Source organism: Ranitomeya variabilis, chromosome 2 (genome assembly GCF_051348905.1).
Source record: "Ranitomeya variabilis isolate aRanVar5 chromosome 2, aRanVar5.hap1, whole genome shotgun sequence".
Lineage (NCBI taxonomy): Eukaryota > Metazoa > Chordata > Amphibia > Anura > Dendrobatidae > Ranitomeya > Ranitomeya variabilis.
In genome coordinates, this window is record NC_135233.1 from 126,768,384 (window position 1) to 126,782,448 (window position 14,065).

The 14,065-nt window shown below is 44.1% G+C and overlaps 1 protein-coding gene across 20 annotated transcripts in view; it reads left to right on the top strand.

Annotated features, from left to right (window-relative positions):
• LOC143804660 (heterogeneous nuclear ribonucleoprotein L-like) overlaps window positions 1-14,065 on the top strand; it is a 160,835-nt gene that overhangs the window by 71,362 nt on the left and 75,408 nt on the right. For 12 of the 20 annotated variants that reach the window (XM_077282970.1, XM_077282972.1, XM_077282964.1 and 9 more), the window contains 2 exons: window positions 485-541; window positions 6,697-6,753. In XM_077282970.1, the coding sequence (XP_077139085.1) occupies window positions 485-541; window positions 6,697-6,753 (114 nt within the window). The remainder of the gene's footprint in view (window positions 1-484; window positions 542-6,696; window positions 6,754-14,065) is intronic. The other 8 variants (XM_077282968.1, XM_077282977.1, XM_077282975.1 and 5 more) reach the window with 2 other exon arrangements.

Here is a 14,065-nt window from a genome sequence, read left to right on the forward strand (position 1 = left end):
GCGACCTGTCTTTGTCATGTTCACAATTGGCTCCTGAGACACTATAGAGAAATGGCTGCATCCTGTGTGACCTAAACATGCTGCCATGGTCTACAGTGTCTCCCATTGAGCACATCTGGGATGGCATTATCTGGCAATTGCAATGGAAGCTGCCAGCAGCGGATCTTGATAATTTGCTTACCAAGTGCATTCTTTGTGGCAGAACATTCCCCCTTCTTCCCCCGACAACCTCATTGCTGCCACGGCACATAAATGCGTGTATTTCTGTTCATGGGGCACGTACTGTAAAGCAAATGAAGCCAGATGTTTTGTTTAGATTTTTCATCATGTTCATATCCTTGACACATCTAATCCTGTGATTTCCTTAATTCAACAACTTGTCCTTATTGGTGTTGCAATTTTATTGTTGAGGGGTATAAATTTATTTATTTTTTATTTATTTTTTTATGATCGTTTGGTTTTCTTTAATATTTTACTCTTTCAGACCAGGGAGACGGACCCCAGAGACCACCCTTTCAAGGAAACCAACCACCATTTCACAGTATGTTACTTCTATATTTCCATCTAATTCAATCATTGATGAGACAGACTACCTAAAGACCACCTTTCTTTGACCCTGTGTACTTACAATTGCTCATTTTGCCTTTCCACCCAGTAAATTCTCTTTTCTCTGATCTATGTAGAAACAGGAAGTCTTTTTTGTCCCTGCAGAAATCCTTCCCCTCTTCAACTCCTGACGCTGCTGCTCCGCTCCTCCCCACTGCCAGAGACTTTTACAGTGACTTTTATGACTCGTACAGAGAAAAATGACCTCCAGTTTCTACATAGAGCTTATAAGGATTCAGCTACTCCGTTTTTAATCACATGATGTTATAGATCTAATGGAAAAGCGAAGAATTAGCTGGGTAGAAGGGAAAATTAGCAATTATAAGTACACAGTGCTATATAATATGATTGCAGTATATTAAGAGGATACGTATTTGGATGGGAGGAGTGCTTCTTTAACCCCTTTCTGCCATCAGATGGAATAGTATGTCCAATGGCAGCACCCCCGCTTTGATGTGGGCTCCGGCAGTGCCCTCGTATCAAAGCCGGGAAATGTCAGCTGTTTTCAACAGCTGACATGTGTCCGCAATAGGCACGGGCAGAATCGCGATCCACCTGCGCCTATTAACTAGATAAATGCCGCTGCCAAACTGACAGCGGCATTTAACAAGCGCATCCGGCTGTAAATGCGCACACCGGTGACCCCAGATCGGGGGTCATCGGTGTGTCGGCAAGGCAACCAGAGGTCTCCTTGAGACCTCTATGGTTGTTGATGCTGGATTGCTATGAGCGCCACCATGTGGTTGGCGCTCATAGCAAGGCTGTAATTCTGCTACATAGAGGCGATCTGACCATCGCCTCTATGTTGTAGAGCCGATCAAGTTGTGGCAGCTTCTAGCCTCCCATGGAGGCTATTGAAGCATGCCAAATTTTAAAAACAATAATTAAAAATAAAAAATATAAAGTTTAAATCACCCCCCTTTCGCCTCATTCAAAATAAAATAAAAACCTACACATATTTGGTATTGCCACGTTCAGAATCTCCCGATCTATCAATAAATAAAAGGATTAACCAGATCGCTAAATGGCGTAGCGATAAAAAAAAAATAATAATAATTCTGGCATTTTGACTTTATCTCGGTGACATTACATTAAAATGCAATAACGGGCGATCAAAAGAACGTATCTGCACCAATATGGTATCACTAAAAACGTCAGCTCAGCACGCAAAAAATACCTCACCCTACCCGAGATAAAAAAAAAAAAAAAAATGGAGACACTACGGGTATCGGGAAAACTGCTCAATTTTTTTTTCTTTTTTTAAGCAAAGTTTGGATTTTTTTCACCACTTAGATAAAAAAAAAAGTTTTTGTCTATGAACTCTTAATGACCTGGAGAATCATAATGGCAGGTCAGTTTTAGCATTTAGTGAACCTAGCAAAAAAAAAAGCCAAACAAAAAACAAGTGTGGGATTGCACTTTTTTTGCAATTTCACCACACTTGGAATTTTTTTCCCGTTTTCTAGTACATGACATGGTAAAACCAATGGTGTCGTTCAAAAGTTAAACTCGTCCTGCAAAAAAGAAGCCCTCACATGGCCATATTGACAGAAAAATAAAAAAGTTATGGCTCTGGGAAGGAGGGGCGTGAAAAAAGAAAATGCAAAACCGAATAAAGCTCCGAGGGTTAAAGGGGTTGTCCACTACTTTCAGTTAACCCCCCCAATGTATCCCCCCCGGGCCCCTGATGAATTTTATAAATACGTTCTGTTGCCGTTTTCACCTGTGAGCGGCGCTATGGCGGCGGCTGAGTCTGGGTCACGTGACGCCCAGGCTGCAGCCACCGCAAATTTCCGCCGACGTCACGTCAATTTCCAGACTGGCGGCGGCCGGTGCGGTGCCGTGGCGGCGGCCGGTGCGGTGCCGTGGCGGCGGCCGGTGCGGTGACGGCGCCCGGTGCGGTGGTGGTGGCCTGTGCGACGGCGGGGTTCTGCGCGGTGAAACCGAAGGTGCTGGAGTGTGGCGTTGTCTGTGTGCAGGCATCGTCCGATGGGACTACAAGTCCCATTGGGCTCTGCCTGCTACAGTGACAGTCAGTGACACATTAGCCAATCATGGGACAGTAGTAGTCCCATCATCCGGCTAATGTGCTGAATGTAAAAAAAAAAACACATACATACATACATACATACATACATACATACATACATACATACATACATACATACATACATACATACATACAACACAACACACATACAGGACATGCGATGACATGCAGCATGCGAAATGTGACATGCGACCTGAGACAACATGCGACGAAATGCGCCATGTGACATCATGCAGCATGCGACATGACATGCAGCATGCGCCATGAGACAACATGCGCCATGTGACGACATGCAGCATGCGACGACATGCAGCATGTGACAACATGCGACGACATGCAGCATGCGACGACATGCAGCATGCGGCGCCATGCGACTACATGCGCCATGCAATGACATGCAGCGTGTGACATCATGCAACATGCCACATACAGTACATACATACAGTACATACATACAGTACATACATACATACAGTACATACATACATACAGTACATACATACAGTACATACATACAGTACATACATACAGTACATACATACAGTACATACAGTACATACAACATACATATAGACATACAGTACATACAACATACATATAGACATACAGTACATACATACAACATACATATAGACATACAGTACATATAACATAGATTACATACTCACCATCACTTGTCACTTTGTTCCCCGAAGCCTGTGTCATCTGTAAAAAATATTAAAATAATAAACAAACAATATACTCCCTGATCCGCAGAAATCCAATTAAAACGAGTGTCCCTCGATGATCTCCCGTGAAGAGCAGGAGCATCAGCTGATGCGACCGCTCTCCAGGGGCTCCAGGAACACAAAGAGGGGAGGAAGGTATCCTTCCACAATGTATTCCTCACAATGTATTCCTACGCCCCTGTGAAAAAATAGTCCCTAGTCTCACTTTATGGCATTTCTGTGTGAGAAAGTTCCCAAGCAGCTTTTTGCCATAAAGTGAGACCAGTGAACTATAGTAACCTCAGTGATGCACTGCAGGAGCCATTGTCTCCTGTCAGTGTGTCACTGAAGGTCCTATAGAGCAGTGACATCACCTGATGTCACTGTTCTATAGGGGAGATCGACGTGGGACACTCGTTATTAATTCGACTACGGCGGACAGGTAGTATACGGTTTATTTTACGTTTTTTGCAGGCGCTGAAGTATGGTTAAATGAAGAATAATAAAATACTTTTTTCCTAATGGGTGTGTTTTATTAACCCTTTATTACTATTGGATTAATAACGGATAGGTGTCTTATTGACGCCACTCCGTTATTAACCCGGCTTAATGTCACCTTACAATAGCAAGGTGACATTAACCCCTTATTACCCCATATCTCACCGCTACACGGGAGTGGGAAGAGAGGGGCTAAGTGCCGGAATTGGTGCATCTTACAGATGCGCCATTTCTGGGGCGGCTGCGGACTGGTATTTGTAGCCGGGGGGGGGGGGGGGGACCAATATCCATGGCCCCTCTCTAGGCTATGAATATCAGCCCGCAGCGGTCTGCGTAGCCTTTCTGGCTATAAAATATAAAGGGACCACACGTAATTTTTTTTGTGGGGTCCCCCTATTTTAATAGCCAGTAAAGGCTACGCAGACAGCTGTGGGCTGATATTCATAGCAGGCTACAAATATTGGCCCCTGGCCGTCTGCTTTCCCCCTCTGGCGCAGAAAATTTCGCGGGAGCCCACGCCGTGTTTTTTTTATTATTTATTTTTTTAACTGAAACATATTGTTCATTAACCCCTTTCTGCCAGCGGACGGAATAGTACGTCAGCTGGCAGTATCCCCCGCTTTGAGGTGGGCTTCGTGGTGAGCCCACTTCAAAGCCGCAAAATGTCAGCTGTTTTCAATACAAAAAAAATGTACATGATCGCTAAACGGCATAGCGAGGAAAAAAAATTAAAAGACAAAATTACGTTTTTTTTTGGTCGCCGCGACACTGCATTAAAATGCAATAATGGGCGATCAAAAGAACATATCTGCACAAAAGTGGTATCCTTAAAAACGTCAGCTCGGCGCGCGAAAAATTAGCCCTCACCCGACCCGATATCTCAGAACATATAGACGCTACGGGTATCGGAAAATGGCGCAATTATTTTATTTATTTTTAGCAAACTTTGGAATTTTTTTTTCACCACTTAGATAAAAAATAACCAAGACATGTTTGGTGTCTATGAACTCGTAATGACCTGTAGAATCATAATGGCAGGTCAGTTTTAGGCTGTGTGCACACGTTGCAGATTTGGGTGCAGAATGTTCTGCACAAAATCTGCATCTCCTTGCAGAAAACGCAGCTGCGTTTTGGATGCATTTTGTTCACGTTTTTTTCATGTTTTTTTGCGCGGTTTTGATGCGGGTTTTTTGTGTGGTTTTGATGCAGTTCTTGTTGCGGTTTTTGCGTGTTTTTTGTGCGTTTTTGTATGCGTTTTTGAAAGCTAAATAAAGATGTATTATTGAACAAAAAAAAGATTTGTGATGTCATTATTGTCCAACCCACACTCAATTACACACAGATAGATAGACATATAGATGATAGATGAAATGGATAGACAGATCTACATATAGATAGATCTATAGATGCATACATCTACCTATTCCTATATCTATCTATAGAGCTGCAGCGTTTCTCGGACCCACATCCGCATCTAAACTGCAGATCTTTTTTACATCTGCGGTTTTGCTGCGGATGTGCCCGACTCAATGAAAGTCTAAGGGTGCAGAAACGCTGCAGTTTGGCACAAAAGAAGTGACATGCTGCGAGAAAAAAAAGCTGCGTTTCGGTGCTGCTTTATCCGCAGCATGTGCACAACAAGTCTGCGGCTCCCATAGACTTGCATTGGTTGTGCACTACACTGCGGATTTTATTCAATTGTGTGCGGCAAAAAATGCTGCGGATCTGCAATCAAATCCGCAACGTGTGCACACAGCCTTAGCATTTAGTGAACCTAGCCAAAAAGCCAAGCAAAAAAACAAGTGTGGGATTGCACTTTTTTTGCAATTTCATCGCACTTTGACTTTTTTTTCACATTTTCTGTTACACGACATGGTAAAACCAATGATTTGTTTCAAAAGTAGAACTTGTCCCGCAAAAAATAAGCCCTCACATGGCCATATTGACGAAAAATTATGGCTCTGGAAAGAAGGGGAGCGATAAACGTAAAAAGCTCCAGGAGTGAAGGGGTTTAGAAACATGGATATGGACATATCTATGGAAATAGATACATACATACATACAGATATAGCTATGTCTATCTATCCCATATATATCTATCTATTTGTTCTCTATCTATCTATCTATCTATCTATCTATCTATCTATCCGTGTGTAATGGAGTGTGGGTTGGACAAATGTAAAAGAGGAGGTTGGACAGAAATGACATCACAAATCTTTTTGAAGAGAGAGGGGGGAGAGGAGGGAGGGGTTTGGGTGTGTTTTGGAGTGGGTGTGCCAGGTGCTGAGTTACAGGCGAGTGCAATGCATCATGGAACTTGTAGTATTAGAGCACAGTAAGTCAGGAGAAAGGAAGTTGTCGATTAACCCCATGAGAGCTGGATCCAGCACTGAAGATGTGCTGCTACAGCATGATAAAAGGTAATATTGCTAAAATAAACACAGTAGATGTTTTCAGTGGCACATAATAGCAAGATTTATGGAAAAAAAATGTTTATTGTAGTGAACAACTTCTTTAATTATCTACTTTATGCTCACCTACCTGACATGTTTATAGTGGAGTTTGCTAAATGGCTGTCAACTGAATGATCCTTTGGAAGCTGCATATGTTTGGACTGTGTAAAATAAATTGTGGTGTTTTTCTTCACCCCAGTAAATGATGCAACATTTTAGTTTTGATTTTTAAAGGGGTTCTCCAAGAATGATTAGATCATGGGCTCCATTTTATTTCAAACTGCAGCCTGTCCTAGTCACGTGTCCGAACAGACTGAAGATGTACAGTTTCCTAGACCTTAAGTCTCAACTGACAAGTGTATCACACATTTTACTCTTTCAGACCAGGGAAATGGACCCCAGAGACCACCCTTTCAAGGAAACCAACCACCATTTCACAGTATGTTACTTCTTTATTTCCTTCTAATTCCTTCAGTGATTAGACCGACTACCTAAAGACCACCTTTCTTTGGTTTAGTAGGGGTGTAAAGAACACCTGTTGCCACACTTGTACATGTGAGGGCATTCTAAGCAAAAATGTCTGATTCTGTCTAGTTAGACCCTCTGTTCCACCATGAGATATATCTATTCTAACCGCACTTAACTAGATATGCCCACCTATGTGACATGTTTATGGTAGAGTTGGGTAAATGGCTATCAGCTGAATGAACCTTGGGACATTGCATCTGTTTAGACTGCACAAATCCCCCCCCAGTAATTATGCAATACTTTATTTTTGTTTTTTAATGGGCTCTCAGTCCCTGATATCATCCAAACTGCTGCGTATCCTCCTCGCATATCAGAACGGGCTGCAGACTGAAGACCTACAGCTCCTGAGACCTGTGACTCAACTGATGAGTTGTATCACACATACCCTGTCAGAGGCCGAGTGCACGGCTATAATATGTGACGCTATATTTTAACCTATGTTTTGCCCAGCAAGGAGACTTGGTACGCCCAACTGGAAAGCAAATAAACATTGAGGATGACGCTGGAGCCTCCCCAACATGTTTCACTACACAGGCATCATCAGGGAAAAAAGGCTATGAGTAGCCTCATCATAACCTCTTTTTTTTGTCTGTGATGCCTGTAGTTAAACAAGTTGGGGAGGCTAGTAAATAACTAACTTTATGTAAATTATGCATAATAGGTTGGATAGTAATAATAAGATGATAGTGTCTCTGCAATTGAGCTAAAAAACTAAATAGCAGCCAAAAGTGCTGTCTAAAATTATAGGATACTCCTGGTTCACTTATTCCTTCCCAATAATGGCAGTCTGTTTTCAATAATGTAAGGTGTTTTCGCTAATAATGAGTTCAAAGTTCTGTTATAATTAGGGTCTTTAGTTAGGGCTCTCTATTTGACTATTGCAATCTGTTGATATAGTAATATAACCCTACGCTGACTGCTAAGCAGTATTGATCTGTGTTGGGGTACCATGCCATGTTGTGCAAGTTCATGTATCAGTCAGGTTCTTAATGGTTTCCTGAGGAATGCTTTGCCACTCTGAATGCTCTTGGGCACAGTAATCAGTAATAATGTGTTTGATGGGAGACAAGTGCAGAGATGCTGCAAACCATGGAAGTATGTTTTCTCCTTCGCCTCATTGGGGGACACAGACCGTGGGTGTTATGCTGCTGCCACTAGGAGGCTGACACTAAGTGATACAAAGAAAGTTAGCTCCTCCCCTGCAGTATACACCCTCCTGCTGGCTCTCAGCTAACCAGTTCTTACTTAGTGTCTGTAGGAGGCACTTGGGTCTGTTTTTCCTATCGCCACGACAGCACCCCTACGAGAGAGGGGATCCGCCCACCTTCCGGACAGGAACCTACAGGATTTAAAGGGGCGGTCCCCCTCACCACTCCAGTTTGGGTTCCTGTCCGGACGGCGGGAGCCTGCAGAAAGAAAAGTTACCCGGGTCCGCCATGCCTCTGTGCGGCGTCCGTAGCGAGCGGCAGAATCGGGGGCCCGGAAGCAGCGTCGGGGGTGTCCTGCATGCAGACCCCTCCTCGTCTGGCTACAAGGAGCACGTTCCAGGGGTCGGGCAGTGCCGTCCTGGTCCATAGTGCGGGCGCGGTGTTCAGCGCTCACACCGGCGCAGGTGAACCCGGAAGTAGTTCTCACACTTCCGGGGTAAGCTGGAGGAGGAGCGCTGCAGCGTTTCAAAAAGAGCGGCGGCTGTACAGGAAAGCGTGCAGCAATGTCTTCAGTAGGAGACACCGAGCACCCTCAAGGAGAGGGATCGCAGCAGCGCAGCGGAAGCCGTTCTAGAAGCAGCAGCAGCGTGGTACGGGGGCAGCAGCGTGCGAGCGCCCCAGCGTCACAAGTGGATCGTTCTCCTCCAAAACCGGTATTCACAGATTCAGCCTCATGGTGAGTGTTATCATTGCTCCTGGTGCTGATATGGTCTGTTATTCTGTGCTTTGTTTTAGGGGAAAAGATCATCTAAAACTAAGCACAAGCAATGTGCATTATGCATGACCCCTATGCCTGACAGTTATACTAAGAGGCTTTGTCAGGCGTGCATCTGTCAGACCTTAGAAGAGGAAGCTTCCCTTCGTTCTTCAGATCTTAGAGAGGTCATCAGGGAAGAAATAAACTATTCCCTTAGAACCAGCCACCATGGGAGATTAAGCAGGGACATATCGCCAGGATCTAGTCCGTCCCTACAAGAAGGGGAATGTTCCCGCTCCTTATCACCATCCTCCTCAGAGGAAGAAGGAAGACCATGTTTCTCAGTCGATAACATGGATATATTGGTTAAAAGTATCCGAGCAACCATGGGGGTTACTGAGAGCAGGGAACCGAAATCGGCACAAGACTTAATGTTTGCGGGCCTGTGCCAGAGGAGTCGTAAATCATTCCCGGTCGTGGATACAGTGAAAACCCTTATAAAACGGGAATGGGACAAACAAGACAAAGGGTTCCTTCCATCGTCAGCAAAAAGAAGGTATCCGTTTGACGATGATGATCTGTCAGTATGGATGAAGGTCCCAAAAGTAGACGCAGCAGTGGCCTCTTCATCTAAAGCCGGAGCCTTACCTCTTGAGGATGTCGGCCTTCTCAAAGATCCGTCAGATAGGAAGGCGGACATGTTTTTGAAGAAGGTGTGGGAGTCGTCTGCGGGTGCTTTCAAACCGGCAATCTCCAGTACTTGCACGGCTAGATCTGTCATGGTTTGGATTACCCAGCTGGAGGAACAGCTGAAATCCAAAGTGCCCAGAGACAAAATACTAAACTCCCTATCACAAATACGGGAGGGAGTGGCATATTTAGCAGACGCATCTGTGGATTCACTGAAATTAGCAGCCAGATCAGCAGGTCTTTCAAACGCTGCTCGACGAGCCCTGTGGCTTAAGACCTGGAAGGGAGATACCCAGGCAAGAGCAAAACTGTGTACGATTCCATGTAGGGGTGAGTACCTGTTTGGCCCGGTATTGGATGATATTCTAGCTAAAGCTGAAGATAGGAAAAAGGGCTTCCCTAAAGTGTTTAATCCTACCTTTAGGAATACCTTCAGGAGGCGCTTCCAATACAGAAGACCTTATCAGAACCGGGACTGGGAACCAACAGACCCGAAGAAAAAAGGTTCGGACTCTAATGCCCCATCATCTTCATCAAGAAGAAGAAGAAATTACCGCTAATAGTGATTTCCCAGTAGGGGGCAGGCTAAAAAACTTCTATGCTCAGTGGGCCAAAATATCATCAAGTAACTGGGTTTTGGGCATAATTAAATCGGGGTTAAAATTAGAGTTTAGGGAAAAACCTTCAAATTTTTATATCTTAACTACCCCCGATTCCTCAGAACAACAAAAAGCCCTTGAAAAGGAAGTTCATATGTTAAGACAGAAAAACGTGATTATAGAGGTTCCAAAGCAACAACAGGGGAAGGGGTTTTATTCCCCTTTATTTTTAATTCCCAAACCAGATGGTTCCTTTCGAACTATCATAAATTTACGGAAATTAAACAAGCATCTACAATATCATGCTTTTAAAATGGAATCTATTAAATCAGCAACTAAACTTCTCTTTCCCAGATGTTATATGACAGTCCTGGATTTAAAGGACGCGTATTATCATCTGCCTATTCATCGAGACCATCAACAGTTCCTCAGAATGGCGGTGCGTTTAAACGACCAGGTCAGACATTTTCAGTTTACTGCAATGCCATTTGGTCTATCTATGGCACCGAGAGTGTTCACCAAGGTTATTTCGGAAGTAATGGCCTATGTCAGGGAACACGATACGTTAGTTGTACCCTACTTGGATGACTTCCTAGTAGTGGGGAATTCGTTTTCTCAGTGTAAAAATCGCCTAAATCATGTCATATCTTCCTTACAGGACTTAGGTTGGCTAGTCAACTTGGAAAAATCAAAGTTGATTCCGTCATCAACTCAGACCTTCCTAGGTATTCTGCTGAATTCGGAAGAACAACTATGTTTCCTTCCAGAAGAGAAAAAGCAGAAGATTGTGCACAAAGTCAGTTCTGTAACAAAAAGGCCAGATCTGACTTTGAGAGACGCTATGTCCCTTCTGGGATCCTTGACATCATGCATACCGGCCGTCCAGTGGGCTCAGTTCCACACTCGAGTATTGCAGTCCCAGGTCTTGATTGCAGAGAAGAGTCTTCAGGGACAATTAAGCAAAAGACTCAGACTGTCCACCGCCACTCTAGACAGTCTGAGATGGTGGTTAGACATGGATCATTTAGGGAAAGGAGTAAACTGGAACATAATACCAGACAACACGGTCACAACCGATGCCAGCCCGATAGGATGGGGAGCTCATATAGGGAAAGTCTGGGCTCAAGGACAATGGTCTCTCTTAGAGGCCCAAGAGTCCTCGAATTGGAAAGAGCTTACGGCAGTCAAAGAGGCCCTACTCAGGTTGCTACCATCTCTGCTGGATTCACATGTAAGAGTCCAGTCAGACAACACAACAGTAGTGGCGTATCTCAACCATCAGGGGGGTACAAGATGAAGATCCCTAATGAACACCGCCACAGGCATTCTCAACATAGCCGAAGCTCATTTTCGCTCTCTATCGGCCGTTCACATTCGGGGAGAGCTCAACACAGAGGCAGATTACCTCAGCCGTCATTCTCTAAGACAAGGAGAATGGGTTCTAAGTCGACGAGTGTTCAGACAGATAGTAGATCTTTGGGGGTTGCCTGTCATAGACCTAGGAAACAAAGGGTGGTTATTAATGGAGCACACTCGGACTGGGTCACGGTTAGCAGTGGGGTACCACAGGGGTCAGTATTGGGCCCTCTTTTTAACATATTTATTAATGACCTTGTAGGGGGCATTCAGAGTAGAATTTCAATATTTGCAGATGACACTAAACTCTGCAGGGTAATCAATACAGGGGAGGACAATTTTATATTACAGGATGATTTATGTAAACTAGAAGCTTGGGCTGATAAATGGCAAATGAGCTTTAATGGGGATAAATGTAAGGTCATGCACTTGGGTAGAAGTAATAAGATGTATAACTATGTGCTTAATTCTAAAACTCTGGGCAAAACCGTCAATGAAAAAGACCTGGGTGTATGGGTGGATGACAAACTCATATTCAGTGGCCAGTGTCAGGCAGCTGCTACAAAGGCAAATAAAATAATGGGATGTATTAAAAGAGGCATAGATGCTCATGAGGAGAACATAATTTTACCTCTATACAAGTCACTAGTTCGACCACACTTAGAATACTGTGCACAGTTCTGGTCTCCGGTGTATAAGAAAGACACAGCTGAACTGGAGCGGGTGCAGAGAAGAGCGACCAAGGTTATTAGAGGACTGAGGGGTCTGCAATACCAAGATAGGTTATTACACTTGGGGCTATTTAGTTTGGAAAAACGAAGACTAAGGGGTGATCTTATGTTAATGTATAAATATATGAGGGGACAGTACAAAGACCTTTCTGATGATCTTTTTAATCATAGACCTGAGACAGGGACAAGGGGGCATCCTCTACGTCTGGAGGAAAGAAGGTTTAAGCATAATAACAGACGCGGATTCTTTACTGTAAGAGCAGTGAGACTATGGAACTCTCTGCCGTATGATGTTGTAATGAGTGATTCATTAATTAAATTTAAGAGGGGACTGGATACCTTTCTGGAAAAGTATAATGTTACAGGGTATATACACTAGATTCCTTAATAAGGCGTTGATCCAGGGAACTAGTCTGATTGCCGTATGTGGAGTCGGGAAGGAATTTTTTTCCCCATGGTGGAGTTACTCTTTGCCACATGGGTTTTTTTTGCCTTCCCCTGGATCAACATGTTAGGGCATGTTAGGTTAGGCTATGGGTTGAACTAGATGGACTTACAGTCTTCCTTCAACCTTAATAACTATGTAACTATGTAACTATTTGCAACGAGAGAGAACAGACAGACCAGGAAATTTGCTTCGCTTCAGGTGGCAGACAAACCCTGTGTGATAGACTCCCTTCAGATGCACTGGAATTTCCCTCTAGGGTATGCATTTCCTCCAATGTGTCTGATCCCTATAGTCTTCAGAAAAATCAGGGAGGAGAGGGCGAGAGTGATCCTGATTGCCCCCTTTTGGCCCAGGAGGGCATGGTTCTCACTACTCAGAGCAATGTCTGTGACCGATCCCTGGGTATTGCCAGTCACTCCGGAGCTTCTTACTCAGGGTCCATTCCGTTACCCCAATGTGGAATCCCTACATCTGACGGCGTGGAATTTGAGAGGGAGTTATTGAGGAGAAGAGGGTTTTCAGAAGCTCTCATTTCTACGCTGTTAAACAGCAGGAAGGAAGTTACTACCAAGATCTATGCTAAAACTTGGAAAAAGTTCCTTGCCTTCTACCAACAACCCTTTTCAGGCAAGGTTCCAATTCTGGCTATTCTGGAGTTTTTACAGAAAGGCCGAGAATTGGGCTTGGCAGTAAATACCCTTAGAGTCCAAATTTCAGCTCTGGGGGCATTATATAGCAGTGATGTGGCAGGGAACAGATGGGTATCCAGATTTGTTAAGGCCACTGAACGCTCTAATCCAGTGTATGTGCCCAGTCTGCCACCATGGGATTTAAGTTTAGTTTTGGATGCTTTAACTGAACCCCCCCTTTGAGCCAGTTGATTCAATCTCCATTAAAAATTTAACCTTAAAGACCGCCCTCCTAGTGGCCCTAACTTCTGCTAGGAGAGTGAGTGATTTACAGGCTTTATCGGTAGATCCCCCTTATTTTATGGTCTTTCAGGATAGGATCGTGTTAAAACCAGATCCAGCATATCTACCAAAAGTAGCTTCCAAGTTTCATAGAAGCCAAGAGATAGTGTTGCCATCATTTTGTGACAATCCGGTTTCAGCTGAAGAGCAGAAATGCCATATGCTAGACGTTAGAAGAACGCTGTTAGAATACCTCCACAAAACAGAGCCAGGGAGGCAGATTAGGGCTCTGTTTGTTTCCTTTCAGAACCCGAGAAAGAGAGCGAGTGTAACGAAAGCGTCTATCGCCAGATGGATAAGAGATGCCATATATCTTGCTTATATTGCCAAAGGCCAAACACCACCAGATGGCATCAGAGCCCACTCCACTCGAGCCATGGCCTCATCCTGGGCGGAAAGAGCGGACGTCTCCATAGACGTGATATGTAAGGCGGCAACCTGGTCATCTCCTTCCACCTTTTATAGACATTACCGTCTTGACTTATCAGAGGCCAATTTAACCTTTGGCCGTTCAGTACTTAGT